Source organism: Triticum dicoccoides, chromosome 1B (genome assembly GCF_002162155.2).
Source record: "Triticum dicoccoides isolate Atlit2015 ecotype Zavitan chromosome 1B, WEW_v2.0, whole genome shotgun sequence".
Lineage (NCBI taxonomy): Eukaryota > Viridiplantae > Streptophyta > Magnoliopsida > Poales > Poaceae > Triticum > Triticum dicoccoides.
Genome location: NC_041381.1, coordinates 303,527,796 through 303,551,940, shown reverse-complemented (window position 1 = coordinate 303,551,940; position 24,145 = coordinate 303,527,796). Strand labels below are relative to the sequence as shown.

Genomic DNA, 24,145 nt, shown 5'->3' with positions numbered 1-24,145 from the left:
GGCGGCCGCCCGCACATCGACGCCCCTGCATTCGGGCGGCGCCCTGCGTCCATCACCCCGGGGCTCCACTCCGGCGCCACCCCTCGCCTCGCCCGCCCGTTGTCGTGCTCCGGCACCCGGATCCCCTCTCCCCCTGCTTCGATCTGTCGCCGTTGAGGCCGTCCCCGCGCTCGGCCGCCATGGCCGGAGCTTGCTCCGTGCGTGCTCGCCCGCTGCCCTGATCTCGCCGTGCCCGCTTGCGCCCATGGCCGCGCCGCACCTGACCTTGGCCTCCTGCGGCCACGCGCTGGCCGCGCCCCACCCTTCACTGATGGCCCCAGGCCACCGGCCCCCTGCACCGGCGCCCATCTGCGCCCGCTTGGCCCTCCTCTGGGACGGGCGCCCGCTGCGCCCAACGCCCGCTAACGGCCCCGCTAAGGCCCCCAGGGCCCTATGACAAAGGGGACCCACTCAGAACATTTTTAGAAAAAGAAAAAAATATATAATAATAATAAAAAAAAAAATCTAATTAATTACAACAACAACAACAACAACAACAACAACAAAGCCTTTAGTCCCAAGCAAGTTGGGGTAGGCTAGAGGTGAAACCCATAAGATCTCGCAACCAACTCATGGCTCTGGCACATGGATAGCAAGCTTCCACGCACCCCTGTCCATAGCTAGCTCTTTGTCGATACTCCAATCCTTCAGGTCTCTCTTAACGGACTCCTCCCATGTCAAAATCGGTCGACCCCGCCCTCTCTTGACATTCTCCGCACGCTTTAGCCGTCCGCTATGCACTGGAGCTTCTGGAGGCCTGCGCTGAATATGCCCAAACCATCTCAAACGATGTTGGACAAGCTTCTCCTCAATTGGTGCTACCCCAACTCTATCTCGTATATCATCATTCCGGACTCGATCCTTCCTCGTGTGGCCACACATCCATCTCAACATACGCATCTCCGCCACACCTAACTGTTGAACATGTCGCCTTTTAGTCGGCCAACACTCCGCGCCATACAACATTGCGGGTCGAACCGCCATCTTGTAGAACTTGCCTTTTAGCTTTTGTGGCACTCTCTTGTCACAGAGAATGCCAGAAGCTTGGCGCCACTTCATCCATCCGGCTTTGATTCGATGGTTCACATCTTCATCAATACCCCCATCCTCCTGCAACATTGACCCCAAATACTGAAAGGTGTCCTTTCGAGGTACCACCTGGCCATCAAGGCTAACCTCCTCCTCCTCACAGCTAGTAGTACTGAAACCGCACATCATGTACTCGGTTTTAGTTCTACTAAGCCTAAACCCTTTCGATTCCAAGGTTTGTCTCCATAACTCTAACTTCCTATTTACCCCCGTCCGACTATCGTCAACTAGCACCACATCATCCGCAAAGAGCATACACCATGGGATATCTCCTTGTATACCCCTTGTGACCTCATCCATCACCAATGCAAAAAGATAAGGGCTCAAAGCTGACCCCTGATGCAGTCCTATCTTAATCGGGAAGTCATCGGTGTCGACATCACTTGTTCGAACACTTGTCACAACATTATTGTACATGTCCTTGATGAGGGTAATGTACTTTGCCGGGACTTTGTGTTTCTCCAAGGCCCACCACATGACATTCCGCGGTATCTTATCATAGGCCTTCTCCAAGTCAATGAACACCATATGCAAGTCCTTCTTATGCTCCCTATATCTCTCCATAAGTTGTCGTACCAAGAAAATGGCTTCCATGGTCGACCTCCCAGGCATGAAACCAAACTGATTTTTGGTCACGCTTGTCATTCTTCTTAAGCGGTGCTCAATGACTCTCTCCCATAGCTTCATTGTATGGCTCATCAGCTTAATTCCACGGTAATTAGTACAACTCTGAACATCTCCCTTGTTCTTGAAGATTGGTACTAATATACTCCGTCTCCATTCTTCTGGCATCTTGTTTGCCCGAAAAATGAGGTTGAAAAGCTTGGTTAGCCATACTATCGCTATGTCCCCGAGACCTTTCCACACCTCAATGGGGATACAATCAGGGCCCATCGCCTTGCCTCCTTTCATCCTTTTTAAAGCCTCCTTCACCTCAGACTCCTGGATGCGCCGCACAAAACGCATGCTGGTCTCATCAAAGGAGTCATTCAGTTCAATGGTAGAACTCTCATTCTCCCCATTGAACAGCTTGTCGAAGTACTCCCGCCATCTATGCTTAATCTCTTCGTCCTTCACCAAGAGTTGGCATGCTCCGTCCTTGATGCATTTGACTTGGCCAATATCCCTTGTCTTCCTCTCCCGGATCTTAGCCATCTTATAGATGTCCCTTTCACCTTCCTTCATGCCTAACCGTTGGTAGAGGTCCTCATATGCCCGACCCCTTGCTTCACCAACAGCTCGCTTTGCGGCCTTCTTCGCCATCTTGTACTTCTCTATGTTGTCTGCACTCCTATCCAGGTATAGGCGTCTGAAGCAATCTTTCTTCTCTTTAAGCGCCTTCTGGACATCATCATTCCACCACCAGGTATCCTTATCTTCGCTTCTCCTTCCCCTGGACACTCCAAACTCCTCCGAGGCCACCTTACAAATGCAAGTCGCCATCTTCATCCACACATTGTCCGCATCCCCTCCTTCCTCCCAAGGGCCCTCCTTAAATACCCTCTCCTTGAACACCTGAGCTACCTCCCCCTTGAGCTTCCACCACTTCGTTCTAGCGACCTTGGCACGCTTATCCCGCTGGACACGAATCCGAAAGCGGAAGTCAGCAACCACCAGCTTATGCTGGGGTACAACACTCTCCCCAGGTATCACCTTACAGTCTAGGCACGCACGCCTATCTTCTCTTCTCGAGAGGATGAAATCAATCTGGCTAGAGTGTTGGCCACTACTAAAAGTCACCAGATGTGATTCTCTCTTTCTAAAGAGGGTGTTAGCTACAATCATGTTGTAGGCTAGAGCAAAGCTTAAGACATCTTCTCCTTCTTGATTCCTGATGCCATAGTCAAAGCCCCCATGCGCCCCTTCAAAACCTGTGTTAGATGTACCCACGTGGCCATTGAGGTCTCCTCCTATGAAGAGCTTCTCACCAATCGGTACACTCCTAACCATGTCTTCCAAGCCTTCCTAGAATTCCCTCTTGGTGTTCTCATTGTGGCCTACTTGCGGGGCATATGCGCTGATAACATTGAGAACCAAGTCCTCAGCTACCAGCTTGACCAGGATAATCCGGTCCCCACGTCTCCTGACGTCTACCACTCCATACTTGAGGCTCTTGTTGATCAAGATGCCTACGCCATTTATGTTTGCAGCCGTCCCCGTGTACCACAGCTTGAAGCCGGTATCCTCCACCTCCTTCGCCTTCTGTCCTCTCCATTTGGTTTCTTGGACGCAAAGGATATCAACACCTCTCCTCACTGCTGCATCAACTAGCTCCCGAAGCTTCCCTGTCAGAGACCCTACGTTCCAGCTACCTAACCGAATCCTCCTAGGCTCGGCTAGCTTCCTTACCCTTCGCACTCTCGAGTCAAATGCGAAGACCCTTGCTCATTTTCCACTACATCCGGGCGCCGATGTAGCGCGCCACTAAGGATGCGACGACCCGATCCTCGCTCACTTGCCACCGTATCCGGATCAAGATACGGCGCGCCACTTGGGGGGTGACGGCCCGGCCCTTGCCCATTTTTCACCACACCCTGGTTCCGATGTGGCGCGTCACTGAGAGGGTTACGCCCCAACGAAAATCTTTTGGGTTTCATCTCCATAAGAGTGGCTGAGTTTTTACGTTGGCTCGCCAAGCCTATCACAACCCTCCTCCTTTACCCGGGCTTGGGACCGGCTATGTTGAGACAACATAGGCGGAGTTAAATTAATCCTACTTAATTAATCTAATTAACCTGTTAGGCTAACTAAGCAATAATTAGTTTAACCTAACCCTAATTAACTTAACAGTGTATGACATGTGGGTCCCACTGGACCCACTGGTCAGGTTGACCAGTCAACTCTGTTGACTGCTGATGTCAGCATGACATCATGCTGATGTCATTAATCCATTTTCGAATTAAACTAAATAATTAATTAAATTCTGGAAATTAATGAGATCTTTAGAAAATCATATCTTTTAATCCGTAACTCGGATTAAATTATTTTCAACATGAAAGTTACTCAGAACGACGAGACGAATCCGGATACGCAGCCCGTACGTCCACCGCACATCCCTAACATACCTAACTCGCAACTTTCCCCCTCCGGTTCATCTGTCCAAAAACGCGAAACACCGGGAATACTTTCCCGGATGTTTCCCCCCTTCACCGGTATCACCTCCTACTGCATTAGGTCACCTCTAGCACCGCATATTGCCATGTTACGCCTTGTGATGCTTTGATTGCTCTGTTATTTATTGTGTTCCCCTCCGTTACTTCTTTCCAATAGACCCCGAGACTGCCGGCGACCCCCAGTTCGACTACGGTGTTGGTGACTCGTCCTTCTTGCCAGAGCAACCAGGCAACCCCCCCCCTTGATCACTAGATATCACCTAATCTCCTCTATACTGCTTGCATTAGAGTAGTGTAGCATGTTACTGCTTTCCGTTAATCCTATTCTGATGCATAGCCTGACATTGTTGCTACATCTGTTGATACCTTACCTGCAATCCTAAATACTTAGTATAGGATGCTAGTTTATCATCATTGGCCCTAAATTCTTGTCAGTCTGCCTTGCTATACTATTGGGCCGTGATCACTCGGGAGGTGATCACGGGTATATACTATACATACATTCATACTATACAGATGGTGACTAAAGTCGGGTCAGCTCGATGAGTACCCGCAAGTGATTCTGATGAGGGGGCTGAAAGGACAGGTGGCTCCATCCCGGTAGAGGTGGGCCTGGGTTCCCGACGGCCCCCGACTGTTACTTTGTGGCGGAGCGACAGGGCAGGTTGAGACCGCCTAGGAGAGAGGTGGGCCTAGCCCTGGTCGGCGTTCGCGGATACTTAACACGCTTAACGAGATCTTGGTATTTGATCTGAGTCTGGCCATTTGGTCTATATGCACTAACCATCTACGCGGGAGTAGTTATGTGTATCCCGGCGTCGTGGTATCAGCCGAAGCCTTCGTGACGCCAGCGACTGAGCGGCGCACGCCGGATTGGAACGTAAGCCTGCTCTTGTATTAAGGGGGCTAGTTCTGCTTTCGGCCGCCCTCGCAACATGCAGGTGTGCTAAGGGCGATGGGCCCAGACCCCTGTGCGCTTAGGTTTAGACCGGCATGGTGGCCTCTCTATTGTGCCTAGGTGGGGCTGTGACGTGTTGATATTCCGCGGCCGGGCATGACCCAGGAAAGTGTGTCCGGCCAAATGGGATCAAGCGTGTTGGGTTATGTGGTGCACCCCTGCAGGGAAGTTAATCTATTCGAATAGCCATGATCTTCGGTAACAGGACGACTTGGAGTTGTACCTTGACCTTATGACAACTAGAACCGGATACTTAATAAAACACACCCTTCCAAGTTCCACAGACACCCCGGTGATCGCTTTTCCACAGGGCGACGAGGGGAGGATCGCCGGGTAGGATTATGCTATGTTATGCTACTTGGAGATGCTACTTGGAGGACATCAGTCTACTCTCTTCTACATGCTGCAAGACGGAGGCTGCCAGAAGTGTAGTCTTCGACAGGATTAGCTATCCCCCTCTTATTCTGGCATTCTGCAGTTCAGTCCACCGATATGGCCCTTTACACATATACCCATGCATATGTAGTGTAGCTCCTTGCTTGCGAGTACTTTGGATGAGTACTCACGGTTGCTTTTCTCCCTCTTTTCCCCTTTCCCTTCTACCTGGTTGTTGCAACCAGATGCTGGAGTCCAGGAGCCAGACGCCACCGTCGACGACGACTCCTACTACACCGGAGGTGCCTACTACTACGTGCAGGCCGATGACGACGACCAGGAGTAGTTTAGGAGGATCCCAGGCAGGAGGCATGCGCCTCTTTCGATCTGCATCCCAGTTTGTGCTAGCCTTCTTAAGGCAAACTTGTTTAACTTATGTCTGTACTCAGATATTGTTGCTCCCGCTGACTCGTCTATGATCGAGCACTTGTATTCGAGCCCTCGAGGCCCCTGGCTTGTATTATGATGCTTGTATGACTTATTTATGTTTTAGAGTTGTGTTGTGATATCTTCCCGTGAGTCCCTGATCTTGATCGTACACATTTGCGTGCATGATTAGTGTACGATTGAATCGGGGGCGTCACACATTTGTAGGCATTTCAAGCTTTGGAGGCATTCAAGGCCCAACACAAGGGCAAGTGCTTCAACCTCATCCATTGCTATAGGGTCATCAAAGGCGAGGAGAAGTTCAAGGCGCAATATGCCGCCCTCAAGTCGCGTGGGGGGAAGGAAGCCGTGGAGGAGGTTGGGGACGGCGAGCCGGCTCGACCGCGGGGGAAGACCAACTCCAAGAAGGAGGACAAGCGGGATGCAACATCGAACGCCTTGATCGCAAGCGTGGAGGGCATGATTAACAAGGACTCAAGAGAGGAGGAGCTCTGACATTTCAAAGAGGAGCAAATGAACGCCTTCATGGAGATCCAAAGGAGGAGGCTAGAGATGGACGCGGAGAAGCAAGCCAAGATGCTTGAGTTTGAGGCGGAGAAGCAAGCCAAGATGCTCGAGATCGAGGCCGCCAACGCCAAGACCAAGGCCAAAGAAGTGGCTCTCGCAAGCATGATGACCGGGGTGGAGATCATGAAGGTGGATCTCAGCATCGTGTCGCCAAGGAAGAGGCCGTGGTTCGAGAAGATGCAGGCCGACATGCTCAAGTTCACTGACGAGTGATCTCGTGGCCGCGAGCGCCTTCTTTTTCGTATGTCGTCTTGTGCGCTGACATGACCACAGGGCCGTGATGGCGTGGTTGAACTCAAGTCCACCCTCTTTTGTGTGCTGGCATGTGTGCCGGCCTTTGGCGAGTGCGCCATCATGAACTGTGTAGTGATATTTTTTGAAGCCGACAATGTATGCTGGCGCTGGCATGGTGTCGACATTAGATGTGGCCGCTGCCATAATCTATGGCCGCAAGCCTTTTTTAAAAATTGAGTGCGGACATAAAAATGGTTCGGCGCGTTGGACGCACTGCCAACCCAAATACAAAACAGGGCGGATGCCGGGCGGGCGGCCGACCCAAACGGACATAAAGCGGACAAATGCGTCGCCTGTTTGGGTCGGCCCGTTGGAGTTGCTCTTAAAACGCCCGCTAAATTACAATTGGGTACGCCTTGGCCGCTTCCACCGCAAGGATCTCGTCAGGATGGAGAGAGGGCCATTGTTGGATCTCACAACAAGAAGAAACCATCTGCATCGATCTTGTGGCGGCGGCAGCAACAGCTAGCTAGCGCAGGCCGCAGCAGCAACACCTAGCTAGCTAGCGGCGGCGGCGGCAGCTAGCTCGCAGAGCTGCAACTAGGGTGCGGTGGTCGCTGATGTTGAGGCTTTGAGGCGAGGTCGCGCTTGGGGAAGACCGTGGTGCGAGCTGAAAGTTCCCTTCTGCCAATTGTTTCTTATTTTTCAGGTCCAGTAAAAATTGCCCCCATTCCCATAGATATAGCGGAAACGGTCCCAAAATATGCAGGATCCCGCAAAAAAGAATCTGGGATGGTTGAATATACGTGATCTCTCCGGGGTGAAAAAACCTGCCTCCATCCCGTTAACCGGCGTTATTTTGTTGGATGGCCCGGTTTACGCTAGAGATGCTCTTAGCCCGAAAAGAAAAACAATCGAGACCTGACACGTGCCACATAGGGGGACAGATGGAGCGAGCGAATAAACCAAAGAGAAAATTCTAAAAAAAATCTTGACTTCATAGAGCTGATCTGAATCGACCCTGAATTCTCAATCCTTGAAATTAGCACCCTGTACTTGTCAATCCTGGTCAATCTGTCTTTAGACCTGTTTGTCACGCCGGGAAAAAGGTCAATTCCGAACGAGATGCTCACGTGTCATCTACATGTTCTTCCTCACTCTCTAGCGCATGACCATGCAAACCCAAGAATACGCAGGCAACACTGCTAACTTGTCGCAGATAATAACTGTGTTATCTAGCAGTGGTTGCCTCTCCATTTGCATGGTGGAGGAAGAGATTAGCATGCTTGACATTGTCGATATGCATGCCATACATGTTTGTGCTCTTCAAGTGGGAGAAGATGTGTGTGACAAGTGGACTAGCTTAGTCACGGAGAGAAGTTATGATCCCACTAGGGATTATCTGTTTCTCAGCACCCCAAAATTGGTGTAGATCGGGAGAAGGTCAGGATTGACCGGGATCGATAAGTACGGAGTGCTAATTTTAGGGATTGAAAGTTCAGGATTTAATTCAAACTGGCTCTACGAGATAAAGGTTTTGCTTTAGATTAAACCAAATAGCGCTACGATTTGTGCAGATCCAACGGTCACAAAAAATAGCCTGAAGCAAATTTTAAAATAAATGACTCAAAATTAGAAAAATTGTTATTTTATACATGCGAAATTTGACATGAATTATCTTTATAAATGCCACAACATAAAATTTAAAAAGCCCGTGGCAACGCACGGATATTGTACTAGTACTCAATAAAAAAGACAGTATACTCATACGGACAAAAGTAATATGTACTCAACAAAAACAGTATATATCCCTTTTCCTTCAAGGGACATAAAAAATGCATGGATTCTTTTTTGTGTGGAACGGTGCATGCACATGGACGGGTTAGGCATCCGGTATTGAATCCCTTTATTTTAGGATCAATCAGGACGCATGCATGTGTGTGGTCATTGCATGCAACGGTTCAGTTTTATCTTCTCTCACTGTTTGTTTCTTGCGATTAGCTATATTCAAACTGGAGTATAGGTTAGTTTCAAAAAAAAAACTGAAATATAGGTTAAGAGATGGGAGTATGTACCCCTGGGAGTATAAAAGAGGAGTCCTATATATATAGTATTGCGGATGTCAATAGTTTTAATATAAATTTAGTTATATATATCTTCTGACTTAAGACAAATCTTACATGCGAAGTACTCTCTTTGTAAATAAACGTCTTATAGTTGTTTACAAAGGTTTTTTTTTTTGCGGGGTAGTTGTTTACAAAGGTTGTGAAAAGAAATAGAAGGAGTACAAGATAACCATCATAGTGTAATGGGCAGTGATCTGCGCCGGCGCACCGGCCCAACGTTTCGGCCGGTCGCGCGCGGGCCGTCAGATCAAATCGCGGGAGGCCGTCAGATCTAGGTAAGAAAACGATTCGCCCAGGCTCCCTTCTTCCTCACGTTGTCTCCTCCCCCCGAGCGCCGCCGAGACCACGCCATACCGCGCGAGAGAACGGCCGAGCTTGAAGCACCACCGCGGCGTTTCCTCGTCGCCGGTGGGCGCCCTCGCCGGCCTTTTGCGTTTGCCCAAGAACAGCGGTCGCCATGGATGCAGCTCCGCCGCCCGCGCTCGTCGGAGATCCGCGCTCGCCATGGATGCAGCTCCGCTGGCCGCGCTCGCCATGGATGCAGCTCCGCTGGCCGCGCTCGCCATGGATGCAGCTCCGCTGGCCGCGCTCGCCATGGATGCAGCTTCTCCGTCCGCGCTCGCCATGGATGGATCCCGCCTGCGCACGCCATGGATGCAGCTCCGCCTCGCTGACGATTGACTGGTTCCAGCAAATATAATTGACCGTTGTAGCATTTTTCGTTGTTGGTCGTAGCAAAATGGAGACATGGTTGCAACAAAAAAAACGGGTTGTAGCAAAACATTTGCATTCTGAAAAAATGAACGGATGTAACAAAGCCCGTTGCCGGACGTAGCAAATACCTATGACAGTTGTAACAAAAAGCCGTCGTCGTCGTCGCGGGTCGCAGCTCGGCCATGATGGATGTAGCAAAAACATTATGCCGGTTGTAGCAAAAAACGATGCTAGTTGTAGCAAAATCCTGCTACGGTTGCAGCAAAACATCGTTGTCGTCGTCGCGAGGTCCGAGCTCCGCCTGATGGATGTAGCAAAAAGCTTCGCCGGTAGTAGCAAAAATCAACTATGGTTGCAGCTTCCCCTTGTTGTGCAGTGCCATTGAAGCTTTCTATGTCTATGGTTGAAGCTTTTTTGAATGGCCGTTGAAGCTTTTTTAGGTGACGGTAGCAACACTTTTATACGCGGGCGGATCCGGGCATGGGCGGGCAGGCAGTTATGGCGGGCGGCAAGGGAGCGCCCTGGCCGCCGGCGATGGAGCTTGTGGTGGCCCAGTCGCTGCCCGGGAGGAGGAGGAGGGGAGGGGATGCGCGCCCTAGAAAGCTGTACGTTGGGGATGGATCTGGCCATGGCAGCAGGCAGCCATGGTGGCCGGCGAGGGAGCGCCTCGCCGCCGGCGAGGGAGCGCCTCGCCGCCGGCGATGGAGTTCGTGGAGGCCCAGTCGCAGCTCGGGGGAGGGGAGGTGCGCGCACGTAGGCTGGAGGTAAGGGATGGAGGCGTGTAAGGAAGGAGAAGGGGATGCGCGGGCGTGTTTGCCAGCGTGGCGTGCGAACCGGCGGAACGGTTCGGCCGGTGCGCCGTTTCTAAACGATTCCCTAGTGTAATTTACTATAAACATCTATACCACACGGTAGATGTGATAAGCAAATTGAAATTAAGGTACGATACTAAACTATAAAACATTTGCCCCCGGTCCAAGAAAGAGACATTGGATTACTCCCCAATCACCATTCGCCAAGGCATGTCCCGAGATAACCACAACCTTGAGTGCTTGACCGAACCACCAACCGTTCTTTGCCCGGGGGCGGGGGTCAAGTGCATCAACCTACCTAGATAAGGTTTCCACGGCCCCACCGTGAGCCGCAGCCGGCATCCCAAACAAAAAGCAAAACCAAGGGAGCCCCCTGATTTCCTCCTTCCGCTCCTACGGGACCCACAAATCCACTGCACCTCATCCGGTCCGCCTCGAAAAAAGAAAATATCCGATGGCCGATACTGCCATGTCGGCCTAGGCTTCTGCTGGACCCATCTGTCAGCGAACGTGTGCACACCGGGGCGCAGCGCCCGTAGGTGGACGTTGTTTCCGGATATTTCTCCGTGGGCCCTGGCTCGGCAGGAAACCCAACTCCGCCTCGTTCCACCAGTAATGTACCCACCCGATTACCTACTTTCAATGCCAAGAAGGTCCGACCCACGAGCGGACACACCTGTCAGCGAGAAAGAGTAAACCTCGTGTCTTTTTGGCGCGTGAACGAGGGATGTTAATGCTCCACTGGATCGCACAAAGGACTGCCACGCGGGCCCCGTTCACTGTTCCTCGTCGCCTCCCCAACCCCTCGAGAGTGGGAACAAAAGGAGGAGTACGGCTCGGATTAGAGTTGGACTCAGCAAAGAGCGCAGCAAAAGTGGTGGGAAAGCAATCCAAGCCCGCAGCTTAAGGGAGAGGCAGCGGAGCACAATCCAGTCCAATCCGATCACCACCCGAGTAGACCAGACCAGAGCGGAGCAGCCGGGAGAAGGAGGAGGAGGTTTAGCTAGGGTTCTCGCCGGCGGTCCATCGATCGGCTCATCGATGCGGAGGTTCCAGGAGTCCGTCAAGGCCCTCGAGGCCGACATCGAGCACGCCAATGCGCTGTGAGTGCAACTACCCTCCCCAATTACCCAGATTTTGCGTGCGCTTTTCGTCGTTGATGTGCCTCGCTGATTAATTTGGCTGCGTCCTCTGCTCCTGCTGCGCAGGGCGTCGGAGTTCCTGAGGGACTACGACGGGTCGGTCATCCAGATGCGGATGGCCTACAGCGCCGTCGCGCATGTCCTCGTCCAGTGGACCGACTGCAGACTCGCCAGCGCGCTCGGCCTCCTCAAGATTATGATCTACAAGGTCCTCACTGAATTTCATCGCAGCCGTTCTGCAATTTCAGCGCTTTGCTCTGTCCGATTAGTTCTTCGCATCTGCTTGCTGACTGAATTTTGATAAATTTCTGGTAACGCAGGTGTACGCGGAGGATGGCACGACGACCTTGCCAAGTTGGGAGAGGGAGGCCAGCATCAGAGAATTCTACGGTACTTTTCTTAATTGTTATTACCTCTCAATCCAAGCAAAACCATGGAAGCAGCAGAGTCCTGCTGTTTCCCTACATAGATAGAAAAAAAGACATGGAAGACTCCACATGTTCATCCACATTGTTTGCGTCGCGGCAGGTGTTATATTCCCGTCGTTGCTTCAGCTGCCAAGCGGGATCACTGAACTGGACGACAGGAAGCAAAGGAGGCTGTGCGTGGACAAGTTCAAGAGAAGGGATGGCGATTTCTCTCAGCTGGATTTGAAGAGGGAGGTCGAGTGTGGGATTTGTCTGGAGGTGAACGCTAAAATCGTGCTGCCCGACTGTACGCACTCCTTGTGCTTGAGGTGCTTCGAAGAATGGTATGAAATTCCCTCGTCTCCCTCATTCGATCGCCTGCAAAAGTCATTGCTTCAATCATTTCCGAATTTTTTTTTATAGCTTAGATGTAGTCAAGTAGTTCATCTGTGCCATCTACGCCTTATCCTACTGATCTAACTGACAACCTGTTTCCCGAGCTTTGGTGTCATGGTATTATTTATAGTTCAACAATCTGTTCCCATCACCAAAACACAATCTGTTTTGTTTTGGATGCATTTCATAACCCTCATAAAGAAAGGGTAAACTTTTGTAGTTCAACAATCCGTTTTCTTTTCAGGCAAGTTCAACAATCAGTTGCATGCATGCAGATTATTCCAAACAGAGCCCCAACATTTATTTAAATTATGAGAAACATTTACATACACAAAGCCTGCTTCATATGTTCGTCAGGTTCTCCCAATAAATTTGACATGTTCAGCTCAATGCTTTAATTACCTCAGGAGATTTGCTTCACTTTCTTGATGTCATTATTTAACACTTCTTGGATTTCATATTGTGTTTGTTACTCATCGAGCAAAACAATTCCATCCATGCTCTTCCTGCCTAACTTGTCACATTCTTCACTCTGTTCCAATTTGCCGGACCACTTAATACGTTTGATGACGACGATAACAAGGTTTGCTCTCCTCGCAGGAATGCTAAATCAAAGTCGTGCCCCTTTTGCCGCGCCTGTCTCCAAAAGGTGAAGCCGAGCAGTCTGTGGGTGTACACCGATGATCGTGATGTTGTAGACATGGATGCATTGACGAGTGAAAACATTAGGAGATTGTTTATGTACATAAATAAGTTGCCACTTGTAGTCCTCCATGTTGTTGACCTTGACATTTATGAGTACCATAGCAAATAGAATGCCTTGTTCACATTTGACTGTGTTCAGATCAGCACCGAGTTGATGCTACCGATTTTGTCATTCTGAGTTATTCGAGTCGACAGAAACCAATTAGTCGGTCGAGGTTAGGTTTACAAAACATATCGTAAACATATCGGGCAGAAGGTTAGAGATCTGAATAATTAAGTAAGAAATTAAATCAAATAGCGAAGCTCCCGTAGCTCAGTAGGTTAGAGCGTTGGTCTTATGAGACAAAGGTCGCGGGTTCGAGCCCCGCCGGGAGCAAAATAACATTCCTTAGTTACATAAAAAATGGTTAACATAATCTGTTGGTGTTTTCCCTCTAAACAATCCGAAATTTGGTGGTTCACATAATCCGCCGATGTTATTTTTTTTCCTGTTTCAATACCCCTAAATCTAAACAATCCGAAATTTGGTGGTTCACATAATTCGCCGATGTTCTTCTTTTTTCCTGTTTCAATATCCCTAAATAATTCAATACCGGTCAAAGAATGCCTTTGGGTGGTTTGCCTCGATCTAGTGCAGACAGACGTGGCAATGGTGCTTGGGTACTTAAATAATTGAAAAAGAAATTACCACCTTGAAGAAACTTGGTGGTTCACATAATCCCGCCCGAAGCAACATTGCTTGGGCACATAAATAATTAAAAGAAAATATCATTTTACTACCTTGAAAAAAATAACATTCCTTGGACACATAAAAAAAGGTTAACATAATCTGTTGGTGTTTTCCCTCTAAACAATCCGAAATTTGGTGGTTCACATAATCCGCCGATATTCTTTTTTTTCCTGTTTCAATACCCCTAAATCTAAACAATCCGAAATTTGGTGGTTCACATAATTCGCCGATGTTCTTCTTTTTTCCTGTTTCAATACCCCTAAATAATTCAATACCGGTCAAAGAATGCCTTTGGGTGGTTTGCCTCGATCTAGTGCAGACAGACGTGGCAACGGTGCTTGGCTACTTAAATAATTGACAAAGAAATTACTACCTTGAAGAAACTTGGTGGTTCACATAATCCCGCCCGAAGCAACATTGCTTGGGCACATAAATAATTGAAAGAAAATATCATTTTACTACCTTGAAAAAAATAACATTCCTTGGACACATAAAAAATGGTTAACATAATCTGTTGGTGTTTTCCCTCTAAACAATCCGAAATTTGGTGGTTCACATAATCCGCGGATATTCTTTTTTTTCCTGTTTCAATACCCCTAAATCTAAACAATCCGAAATTTGGTGGTTCACATAATCCGCCGATGTTCTTTTTTTTCCTGTTTCAATACCCCTAAATAATTCAATACCGGTCAAAGAATGCCTTTGGGTGGTTTGCCTCGATCTAGTGCAGACAGACGTGGCAATGGTGCTTGGGTACTTAAATAATTGAAAAAGAAATTACCACCTTGAAGAAACTTGGTGGTTCACATAATCCCGCCGGAAGCAACATTGCTTGGGCACATAAATAATTGAAAGAAAATATCATTTTACTACCTTGAAAAAAATAACATTCCTTGGACACATAAAAAATGGTTAACATAATCTGTTGGTGTTTTCCCTCTAAACAATCCGAAATTTGGTGGTTCACATAATCCGCCGATGTTCTTTTTTTTCCTGTTTCAATACCCCTAAATCTAAACAATCCGAAATTTGGTGGTTCACATAATCCGCCGATGTTCTTCTTTTTTCCTGTTTCAATACCCCTAAATAATTCAATACCGGTCAAAGAATGCCTTTGGGTGGTTTGCCTCGATCTAGTGCAGACAGACGTGGCAATGGTGCTTGGGTACTTAAATAATTGAAAAAGAAATTACTACCTTGAAGAAACTTGGTGGTTCACATAATCCCGCCGGAAGCAACATTGCTTGGGCACATAAATAATTGAAAGAAAATATCATTTTACTACCTTGAAAAAAATAACATTCCTTGGACACATAAAAAATGGTTCACATAATCTGTTGGTGTTTTCCCCTCTAAACAATATGAAATTTGGTGGTTCACATAATCCGCCGATGTTCTTTTTTTCTTTTGTTTCAGTACCCCTAAATAATTTAATACCGGTCAAAGAACGCCTTTGGGTGGTTTGCCTCGATCTAGTGCAGACAGACGTGGCAATGGTGCTTGGGCACTTAAATAATTGAAAAAGAAATTACTACCTTGAAGAAACTTGGTGGTTCACATAATCCCGCCGGAAGCAACATTGCTTGGGCACATAAATAATTGAAAGAAAATATCATTTTACTACCTTGAAGAAGCTTGGTGGTTCACATAATCTGAAATTTGGTGGTACACATAATCCATCAATGTTCTTCTTTTTCCTGTTTCATTACCCTCTAAATAATCCAATACCGGTAAAAGAACGCCTTTGGGTGGTTTGCCTCAAGCTAGCGCTGACGTGGTAATGGTGCTTGGGCATATAAAGAATTGATTTTTTTTCATTTTACTACCTTGAAAAAACTTGGTGGTTCACATAATCCGAAATTTGGTGGTTCACATAATCCGTCGATGTTCTTCTATTTCCTGTTTCATTACCCCCTCAACAATCCAATACCGGTCAATGAACACCTTTGGGTCGTTTGCCTCGATCTAGTGCAGATGTGGCAATGGTTCTTGAGCACTTAAATAATTGAAAAAAAGATACTACCTTGAAGAAACTTGGTGGTTCACATAATCCTGCCGAGAGCAACATCGCTTGGGCACATAAATATTGAAAAAATTTCTTTTTACTACCTTGAAGAAACTTGGTGGTTCACATAATCCGCTGATGTTTTTTCCTGTTTCATACCCCCTAAACAATCCAATATCGCCCAAAATACGCCTTTGGGTAGTTTGCCCCGAGCTAGTGCTGACGTGGCAATGGTCAAAGGCAGTTTTACCCTCAAGAAACTTTGGTGGTTCACGTAACCCCTACCCTGAAGAAACTTGGTGGTTCACATCACCCCCTGATATTTTTTCCTGTTCCATTAGCCCCTAAATAATCCAATACCTGCCAAAAAATGCCCTTGGGTGGTTTGCCTCGAGCTAGTGCTGACGTGGCAATTGTCAAAGGCGGTACCCTGAAGAACTGGTTCACATAATCCGCTGATTTTTTCCCTGTTCCATTACCCCCTAAACAATCCAATACTGGCCAAAAACGCCTTTGGGTGGTTTGCCTCGAGCTAGTGCTGACGTTGCAATGGTCAAAGGCGGTTTTACCCTGAAGAAACTTTGGTGCTTCACGTAACCCCTACCCCGAAGAAACTTGGTGGTTCATAGAACCCCCTGATGTTTTTTCCTGTCCCATTACCCCCTCAAATATCCAATGCCGGCGAAAAAACACCCTTGGGTGGTTTGCTTCGAGCTAGTGTTGATGCGGCAATGGTCAAAGGCGGTTTTACCCTGAAGAAACTGGTTCACATAACCCCTACCCTGAAGAAACTTTGGTTCACATAACCCCTTGTTGTTTTTCTTCTGTTCCATTACCCCCTAAACAATTCAATATCGGCCAAAAAAGCCCTTGGTGGGTTGCCTCGAGTAGTGCTGACGTGGCAATGGTAAAAGATGGTTTTAACCTGAAGAAACTTGGTGGTTCACATAACCCCATGATGTTCTTTTTACTACCTTGAAGAAAATAAAAATAAAATCATTTTACTACCTTGAAGAAACTTGGTGGTTCACATAATTCGCAGATTTTTTCCTGTTCCATTACCCCCTAAACAATGCAATACCGACGAAAAACCGCCCTTGGGTGGTTTGCCTCCAGCTAGTACTGACGTGGCAATGGTCAAACGCGGTTTTACCCTAAAGCAACTTGGTAGTTCACATAACCCGCCTCATGTTTTTTCCTATTCCATTACCCCCTAAACAAACCAATACCGACCAAAAAATGCCCTTGGGTGGTTTGTCTCGAGCTAGTGCGGATGTGGCAATGGTCAAAGGAGGTTTTACCTTGAAGAAACTTGGTGGTTCACATAACCCCTACCCTAAAGAAACTTTGGTTCACGTAACCCCCTGTGTTATTCTTCTGTTCCATTACCCCCTAAAAAATCCAATACCGGCCAAAAAACGCCCTTCGGTGGTTTGCCTCGAGCTAGTGTTAACGTGGCAATGGTCAAAGGCGGTTTTACCCTAAAGAAACCTGGTGGTTCACATAACCCCCTGATTTTTTCTGTTCCATTACCCCTAAATAATCCAATACCGGCCAAAAAACACCCTCGGGTGGTTTGCCTCGAGCTAGTGCTGACATGGCAATGGTCAAAGGTGGTTTTTACATGCAGGTGGGATCCCTCGCAGGTGAGGAAATAAAAAAGAGCTATCGTACCCGGGCCTTACCTTTTCAAAATTTTGGCCCAACCCAACCCAGCGAGGGGCAAGGTTGTCTTCAACCCCTTGCCAGGAGGACGACGAGATTGCAGAGCGTGCACTAGTAGCCGCCCCCTCTTAGGGAGACTCCCCATTGTTCACCTCCCCGCACAAGAGTTGAGCAAGACCCCCTGGACCTATCCCCCCTCACGCAACTCATTCTTTCCCTCTCTGTTTCCTAGATTTGAGCACTACAACGAGCACGGTAGAGCACTAACCGCCTTCGACGTAGCCACTAGACATCCCTCGCCAAGCCATAGTGTCCGGAGCCTCCAACATCTCCCGCCGGTCCTCTGCCTTGAAGGATTCGAGCACGGATGCTCGGAGCCAACCCAATCGAGCCGCCCTCTCTTACTACGACTGCCGGACACCGACGAACGATTTGTCACACACAGACGAGCCCCGGCCTAGCCTCCGCCTCCATTAGACTTACCGTGAGCCTCTCCCAGTTTCCCCTCCTCTAGATCTCACACTGATGTTGTAGCCATTGTCCACACGAGCTTAGCATCACCGCCTGCCATGGTCGACATGCTCCTCATTGCCGAACTCTCCTTGCGTTGTTCTGCTGTTTGTCGTGCTGCCCTAGGTCTGTAGATTCCGCCCATCTCCCTAGTTTGCACGGGTTTGTGGCGTAATGCCGATGCTGTCGGAACGGTGGCTTTGCCGCCACTCAGCTTGCCTGCTTCTTGCCATCGTGCAGCCTCATGTGACCCCCCATGGACGCACACGAGTGCGGGATACACCCTGGTATCCTCAACGCCGCTGCCAAGGCCTCCGGCGGGACATCGCTGTGATTTTAGGCCGCCGACAGTTAACCCTGGCCGTGCCAAAGTGGTGTCATTAATTTAGGTTGTCCAGACATTGACATGTGGGTCCTCCTATGTTCATGATGCAGTTAGGACTAAATTAATCCATGTTAGTCCCTGCACAATCAAGATATAGGCCCTAGTGTCATACTTGACTATGCACAGTCAACATTGACCGGGCCCAACAGTTAGTAAGACTTTCTAGCTGAGAGGGAGCCACCCGCAGGCCAAAACCACCTTTGACCATTGCCACATGAGCACCAGCTCGAGGCAAAGCATCGATGGGCATTTGTTGGCCGGTATTGGATTGTTTGGGGGGGGGGAAGGGAACAGAAAAAACATCAAGGGGTTATGTGAACCACCAAATTTCTTCAAGGTAGTAAAATGGTTTTTTAGCCAAATAATATACTGATTTTTATTTGTATTCTATTTCAATATTTTCCATGAGATATGAGATAGTTCTTCTAATTAATTTAGCATGGAAGTACAAACCATCTAAAATAAACTTAACACATAAAAGAACCAAAATATCGGCAGCATTTCCCGTTAATTAGCATAGTATCGTTATTTGGATAATAAGTTCCAACACCATATATATCAAACTCACACCTATGACACAACATATATATCACGAGCATGAACATATCCGCACAAGCATCAAAGTTGTCACAAGTGAAGGAAATATGCCCTAGAGGTAATAATAAATTTGTTATTTTATATTTCCTTATATCATGATAAATTTCTATTATTCATGCTAGAATGTATTAACCAGAAACTTGATACATGTGTGAATACATAGACAAAACACCGTGTCCCTAGTATGCCTTTACTAGACTAGCTCGTTTATCAAAGATGGTTCAGTTTCCTAGCCATGGACATGTGTTGTCATTAGATGAACGGGATCACGTCATTAGGAGAATGATGTGATGGACAAGACCCATCCGTTAGCATAGCATAATGATCGTTCAGTTTTATTGCTACTGCTTTCTTCATGTCAAATACATATTCCTCCGACTATGAGATTATGCAACTCCCGGACACCGGAGGAATGCCTTGTGTGCTATCAAACGTCACAATGTAACTGGGTGATTATAAATATGCTCTACAGGTATATTCGAAGGTGTTTGTTGGGTTGGCATAGATCGAGATTAGGATTTGTCACTCCGAGTATCGGAGAGGTATCTCTAGGCCCTCTCGGTAATGCACATCATATGAAGCCTTGAAAGCAATGTGACTAATGAGTTAGTTGCGGGATGATGCATTACGGAACGAGTAAAGAGACTTACTGGTAACGATACTGAACTAGGTATGAAGATACCGATGATCGAATCTTGGGAAGTAACGTACTGATGACAAAGGGAATAACGTATGTTGACAACGGTTTGACCGATAAAGATGTTCGTAGAATATGTGGGAGCCAATATGAGATCCAGGTTTCGCTATTGGTTATTGACCGGAGAGGTGTCTTGGTCATGTCTACATATGTCTCGAACCCGTAGGGTCCGCACGCTTAACGTTCGACGACGATTTGTATTATATGAGTTATGTGATTTGGTGACCAAATGTTGTTCGGAGTCCTGAATGAGATCACAGACATGACGAGGAGCCTTGAAATGGTCGAGAGGTAAATATTGATATATTGGAAGGTAGTATTCAGACACCGGAAGTGTTCCGGAATGTATCGGGTACATATCAGAGTACCAGAGGGGTTACCGGAACCACCCGGGGAAAGATATGGGCCATATGGGCCATAGGAGGGAGGCGCACCAGCCCACAAGGGGTGGCGCATCCCCACCAGGGAAGGAGGCCGAATTGGACAAGGAGAGGGGGCGGCGCCCCTGTCGGTGTCAAAACCGGCGGATCTCGGGTAGGGGGTCCCGAACTATGCGTCTAGGCGGATGGTAACAGGAGACAAGGGACACGATGTTTTTACCCAGGTTCGGGCCCTCTCGATGGAGGTAAAACCCTACTCCTGCTTGATTAATATTGATGATAGGGGTAGTACAAGAGTAGATCTACCATGAGATCAGAGAGGCTAAACCCTAGAAGCTAGCCTATGGTATGATTGTTGTTCGTCCTACGGACTAAAACCCTCCGGTTTATATAGGCACCGAAGAGGGTTATGGTTACACAGAGTCGATTACAATGGTAGGAGATCTACATATCCGTATCGCCAAGCTTGCCTTCCACGCCAAGGAAAGTCCCATTCGGACACGGGACGAAGTCTTCAATCTTGTATCTTCATAGTCCACGAGTCCGGCCAAAGGTGATAGTTCGGCTATCCGGACACCCCCTAATCCAGGACTCCCTCAGTAGCCCCTGAACCAGGCTTCAATGACGACGAGTCCGGCGCGCATATTGTCTTCGGCATTGCAAGGCGGGTTCCTCCTCCGAATACTTCATAGAAGATTTTGAACACAAGGATAGTGTCCGGCTCTGCAAAATAAGTTCCACATACCACCGTAGAGAGAATAATATTTACACAGATTCAATCTGCTGACGTATTCCGTGGCATCACACCACAGCCAAGCCTTTATTGAATCGTTTTTACTGTCCCACCTCAGCGCGTTTAGCGAGGTGGTTTCCTTGGCACGTCTTGTCAAAGCAGAGATCGTGTCCCCTTATTCCGGGATTCTCATTAATATGGGCGCGGGTAACCTAGTCGTGCCCGTTGGCACGTCTCCTCTATCGAAGGCGAGTCCCGAACGGTCACGGGGAATGCTCTTGGTATTCAACCTCTTTATAAAGAGACCAAGGCTCCACTCCTTTCTTTTGATCTCAATCAGATCGGCCCCTCGCCTCGAGTTCCAACACCCAAAGCTCCAGATTCAGGCGCTTCGGACCTTCGATGATGTCCGGCTCCGACCTGCAAGGCCGGTGGATGCCTTCCTTCGTTAGAGAAGAAGACGTGCTAAAGCTAAGAGATGCCAGGTATATAACTGGCGAAATTTCGCATAGGCTGCCTGCCCAAGGGCAGGTTATTCCCACTCCCAAGCCTGGCGAAAGCGTGGTGTTCGCGTCTCACTTTCTTCTGGGGCTAGGCTTCCCGATGGACCCCTTCGTGAGGGGGCTCATGTTTTACTATGGGTTGGAATTTCATGACTTGGATTCAGAGTCCATCCTCCACATCTCATCGTTCATTGTCGTATGCGAAGCCTTCCTCCGCATTACCCCTCACTTCGGATTGTGGCTCAAGACCTTCAAAGTGGAGCCGAAGATGATCAAGGGGCAGCAGACAGAGTGCGGAGGGGCTGTTATAAGCAAGAATGCTGATGCTCCATGGCCCGAGGGCTCTTTTCAAGGGGAGCTCAGCCTATGGCAACAAGAGTAGTTTTATATCACAACTCCCAGGGGCACCAAATGGGTGGCTCCACCTATCTTTCGCTCGGGTCCTCCACCGCGGCTGGCGTCATGGGTTAATAAATGACTTGACTAGGGGCCGTCCAAGGATGTGCCCTTGTTGCAGGGCCGTATTCAAGACCTCCTAGAGAGAGAGAGATCACTCTGGTCATAGTTGCGCAGGTCATGCTGATTCGTCGCACCCTGCCCTGCAAATGTCGCCTCCTCCGCCTGTGGGAATTTAACCCGGAGGGACCACGAGTTCTCCAACATTTTATGGGCTCAACGACCGTGGAGATGTACAAGCTTTTCTTTGGATCACAAGCGATGTGTCCGGACTTGACCGAGGACGCAGGTCCGGGCTGCAATCGCCCGGATACTCAAGTAAGTAGCCCTGTACCCGGACACGCTATCCCATATTTATCATGAACTTGCCCTTTAAAAGAGTTGTTCCTTGAACAGGAGTGGATAGCGAAAGCAAAGTTAATCAGGTGTCTGGCCCCCCTCCCTAAGACCACGCCGGATCCCGTGTTAACCAGGATGCTGGAGGTTGCGCCTTCAGAAGAAGGTGAAGGGGGGAACAAGGAAGCTACTGCCTCCGCGAAGGAGGCTGTCAGGAAAGGAGGGATCGAGAATCCCTCCATCCAAGGGAAGAAGAGGACCGCCTCTGAAGACCCGGAGACCATGGTCTCAAAGCGGGGGAAGAAATCTTCGTCAGAGGGTCCTGCGCCGAGGGATGGTTCGACCACATTGTGCCCCCAAGGGGATCAGCCCTCCACCGAGCCGTAAGTAAAAATGGGAGTTTTTTTAAAATAAAGGATATCCCTACCCTATTTCTGATGAAGATAACCGAAATTTACCTTGTAGTTCGGATCTCAGCCCTTCTCAGCAGAGCTCATCTTCAGGGGATCTTCGTCCGGAGATGATGGAGAGCGAAACGCCTCCCCCTGCCGTACCGTCTTGCGAGGCGGGCGACCCTGAGGCGTCGTCGCGGAGGGTTTCTCCGAGTCCGGCGGGGCCGGAAGGCAGTCATATGTCCCCTGAAAGCCCTCCGCGTCCGGCCTTCGAAAAAGGCCATCAGACGAGTCCGGCACCACCTGGTGTACGGTCGGAGGAGCTGAAGGATCTGCTGGGGCGAATATCTATCTCAGAAGATCACCGTGCGTTAATGGGTATGTTGATTGAAAGGATTTCATCCGCTGAGAGCGGATTGCATGAAGCCGTCAGAAGTTTACTGACAGGTTTTGAGGTACGCAAAATGATGTACCTTCTGACAGTTCCGTATATAAAATGCACCCTGTGTAGATAGTAGCCCCTGAGGCTCGGTGTGTTGTCAAAAATGACTGCGCGCCGAGGATCATAATCCCAGGTATAATGTGTCGCCCTTCCTATGTAGGTGGTGAAGGGTCCGGTGGCTAGCCGGACTGAGGAATTTGCCGAACTAAAGCGGCAACTTGACATGGCGGATGCCGACATCGCGCTTGTCAATAAGCGACTTGATGAGTCGCAAGGTATGCAATTTCTCCGCGGACACCTGGTAAGGGAGCTTGATGCCCGCGCCTTACAACATGTATGCTTGATGCAGATGGTGCCGCTGCCATGGAGAACCTTCGGGCGGAGCTCGCCCGAGCCAAGGAGCAGGCCAGAAAGAGTGATGCGGCTGCGTTAAAGGCGGTCGCAGAGCTAAAATCCGAACAGGCTGCTCACTGCCGAAGCAAGAGGTAAATGGCCGAGATGGCCGTGAAGTTGAAGAATGCTTCCGACCGCTGCAAGCTTCTTGAAAAAGAAGATTGAGCGGTGCAAGAGGACCTGAAGAAGGCCACTACTGTGGGCAAGGATGCTCGCTCTGCGATGAGAGCTATGAAGGACGAGCTGCGTCAGGCTGGATATATCGCGGCTGGAAAGCCCTTTCTGCTGCGGAGGAAATTCGTGGATCCTAAATATGCTCAGCTGGACCGGCTGTGGAGTTCGGAGGATGCTTATCTGGACTTGGCGGCAAGTGCCGCGGACGCGGCCGAACACTTCCGAGATCAAAAGGATCACGAAATGGAAAAGGTTTTTTGGTCGCAGTTCCATAATCTAGAGTGCCCACTTCCACTAACCGATCGCTTGGCCGAATGGGCAGAGCTGAATAGGTTATCTGAACTTGCCATGAAGGATGTCGTGAGTCTTTTGTGGCCAAGAAGGCCCGAGCCGAAGAGTTATTTTGGCTTGGTGCAGCAGTTCCTTGGTGCGGTGCCGTATATCAATGCAATGAGGAGGTCAGCATGCATAGAGGGTGCGCGGATGGCTCTTGCCCGTGTCAAGACATACTGGGCGGAGATGAAGGCCACCGATGTTGCATCCCAAGATTCATATGGAAGCCGAGTACCTGTCGAGCACTATTTTCAGGAAGTTCTGTAGGGCGCTCGTTTAATAGAGACGCA

General features: G+C 48.8%; 1 protein-coding gene and 1 non-coding gene across 2 annotated transcripts; both read left to right on the top strand.

The window, feature by feature from the left end:
- Positions 1 to 11,309: 11,309 nt before the first annotated feature.
- LOC119332096 (E3 ubiquitin-protein ligase AIRP2-like) lies at positions 11,310 to 13,250 on the top strand. The gene is made up of 5 exons (XM_037605267.1): positions 11,310 to 11,577; positions 11,683 to 11,824; positions 11,937 to 12,006; positions 12,145 to 12,367; positions 13,020 to 13,250. The coding sequence occupies exons 1-5, from the start codon at positions 11,516 to 11,518 to the stop codon at positions 13,231 to 13,233; spliced, it is 711 nt and encodes a 236-aa protein (XP_037461164.1). The 5' UTR covers positions 11,310 to 11,515; the 3' UTR covers positions 13,234 to 13,250.
- Positions 13,251 to 13,426: 176 nt separating this feature from the next.
- On the top strand, positions 13,427 to 13,500 carry TRNAI-UAU. The gene has a single exon. It is a non-coding gene; the product is annotated as a tRNA-Ile (tRNA).
- The last annotated feature ends 10,645 nt before the right edge of the window (positions 13,501 to 24,145 follow it).

Excerpts from the sequence above, each read along its gene's own strand:
- LOC119332096 (XM_037605267.1), top strand. The coding sequence starts at position 11,516 with ATGCGGAGGTTCCAGGAGTCCGTCAAGGCCCTCGAGGCCGACATCGAG. Across the intron at positions 11,825-11,936 it reads TCAAGATTATGATCTACAAG|GTGTACGCGGAGGATGGCAC; the intron begins GTCCTCACTGAA and ends CTGGTAACGCAG. Across the intron at positions 12,368-13,019 it reads TTGAGGTGCTTCGAAGAATG|GAATGCTAAATCAAAGTCGT; the intron begins GTATGAAATTCC and ends CTCTCCTCGCAG.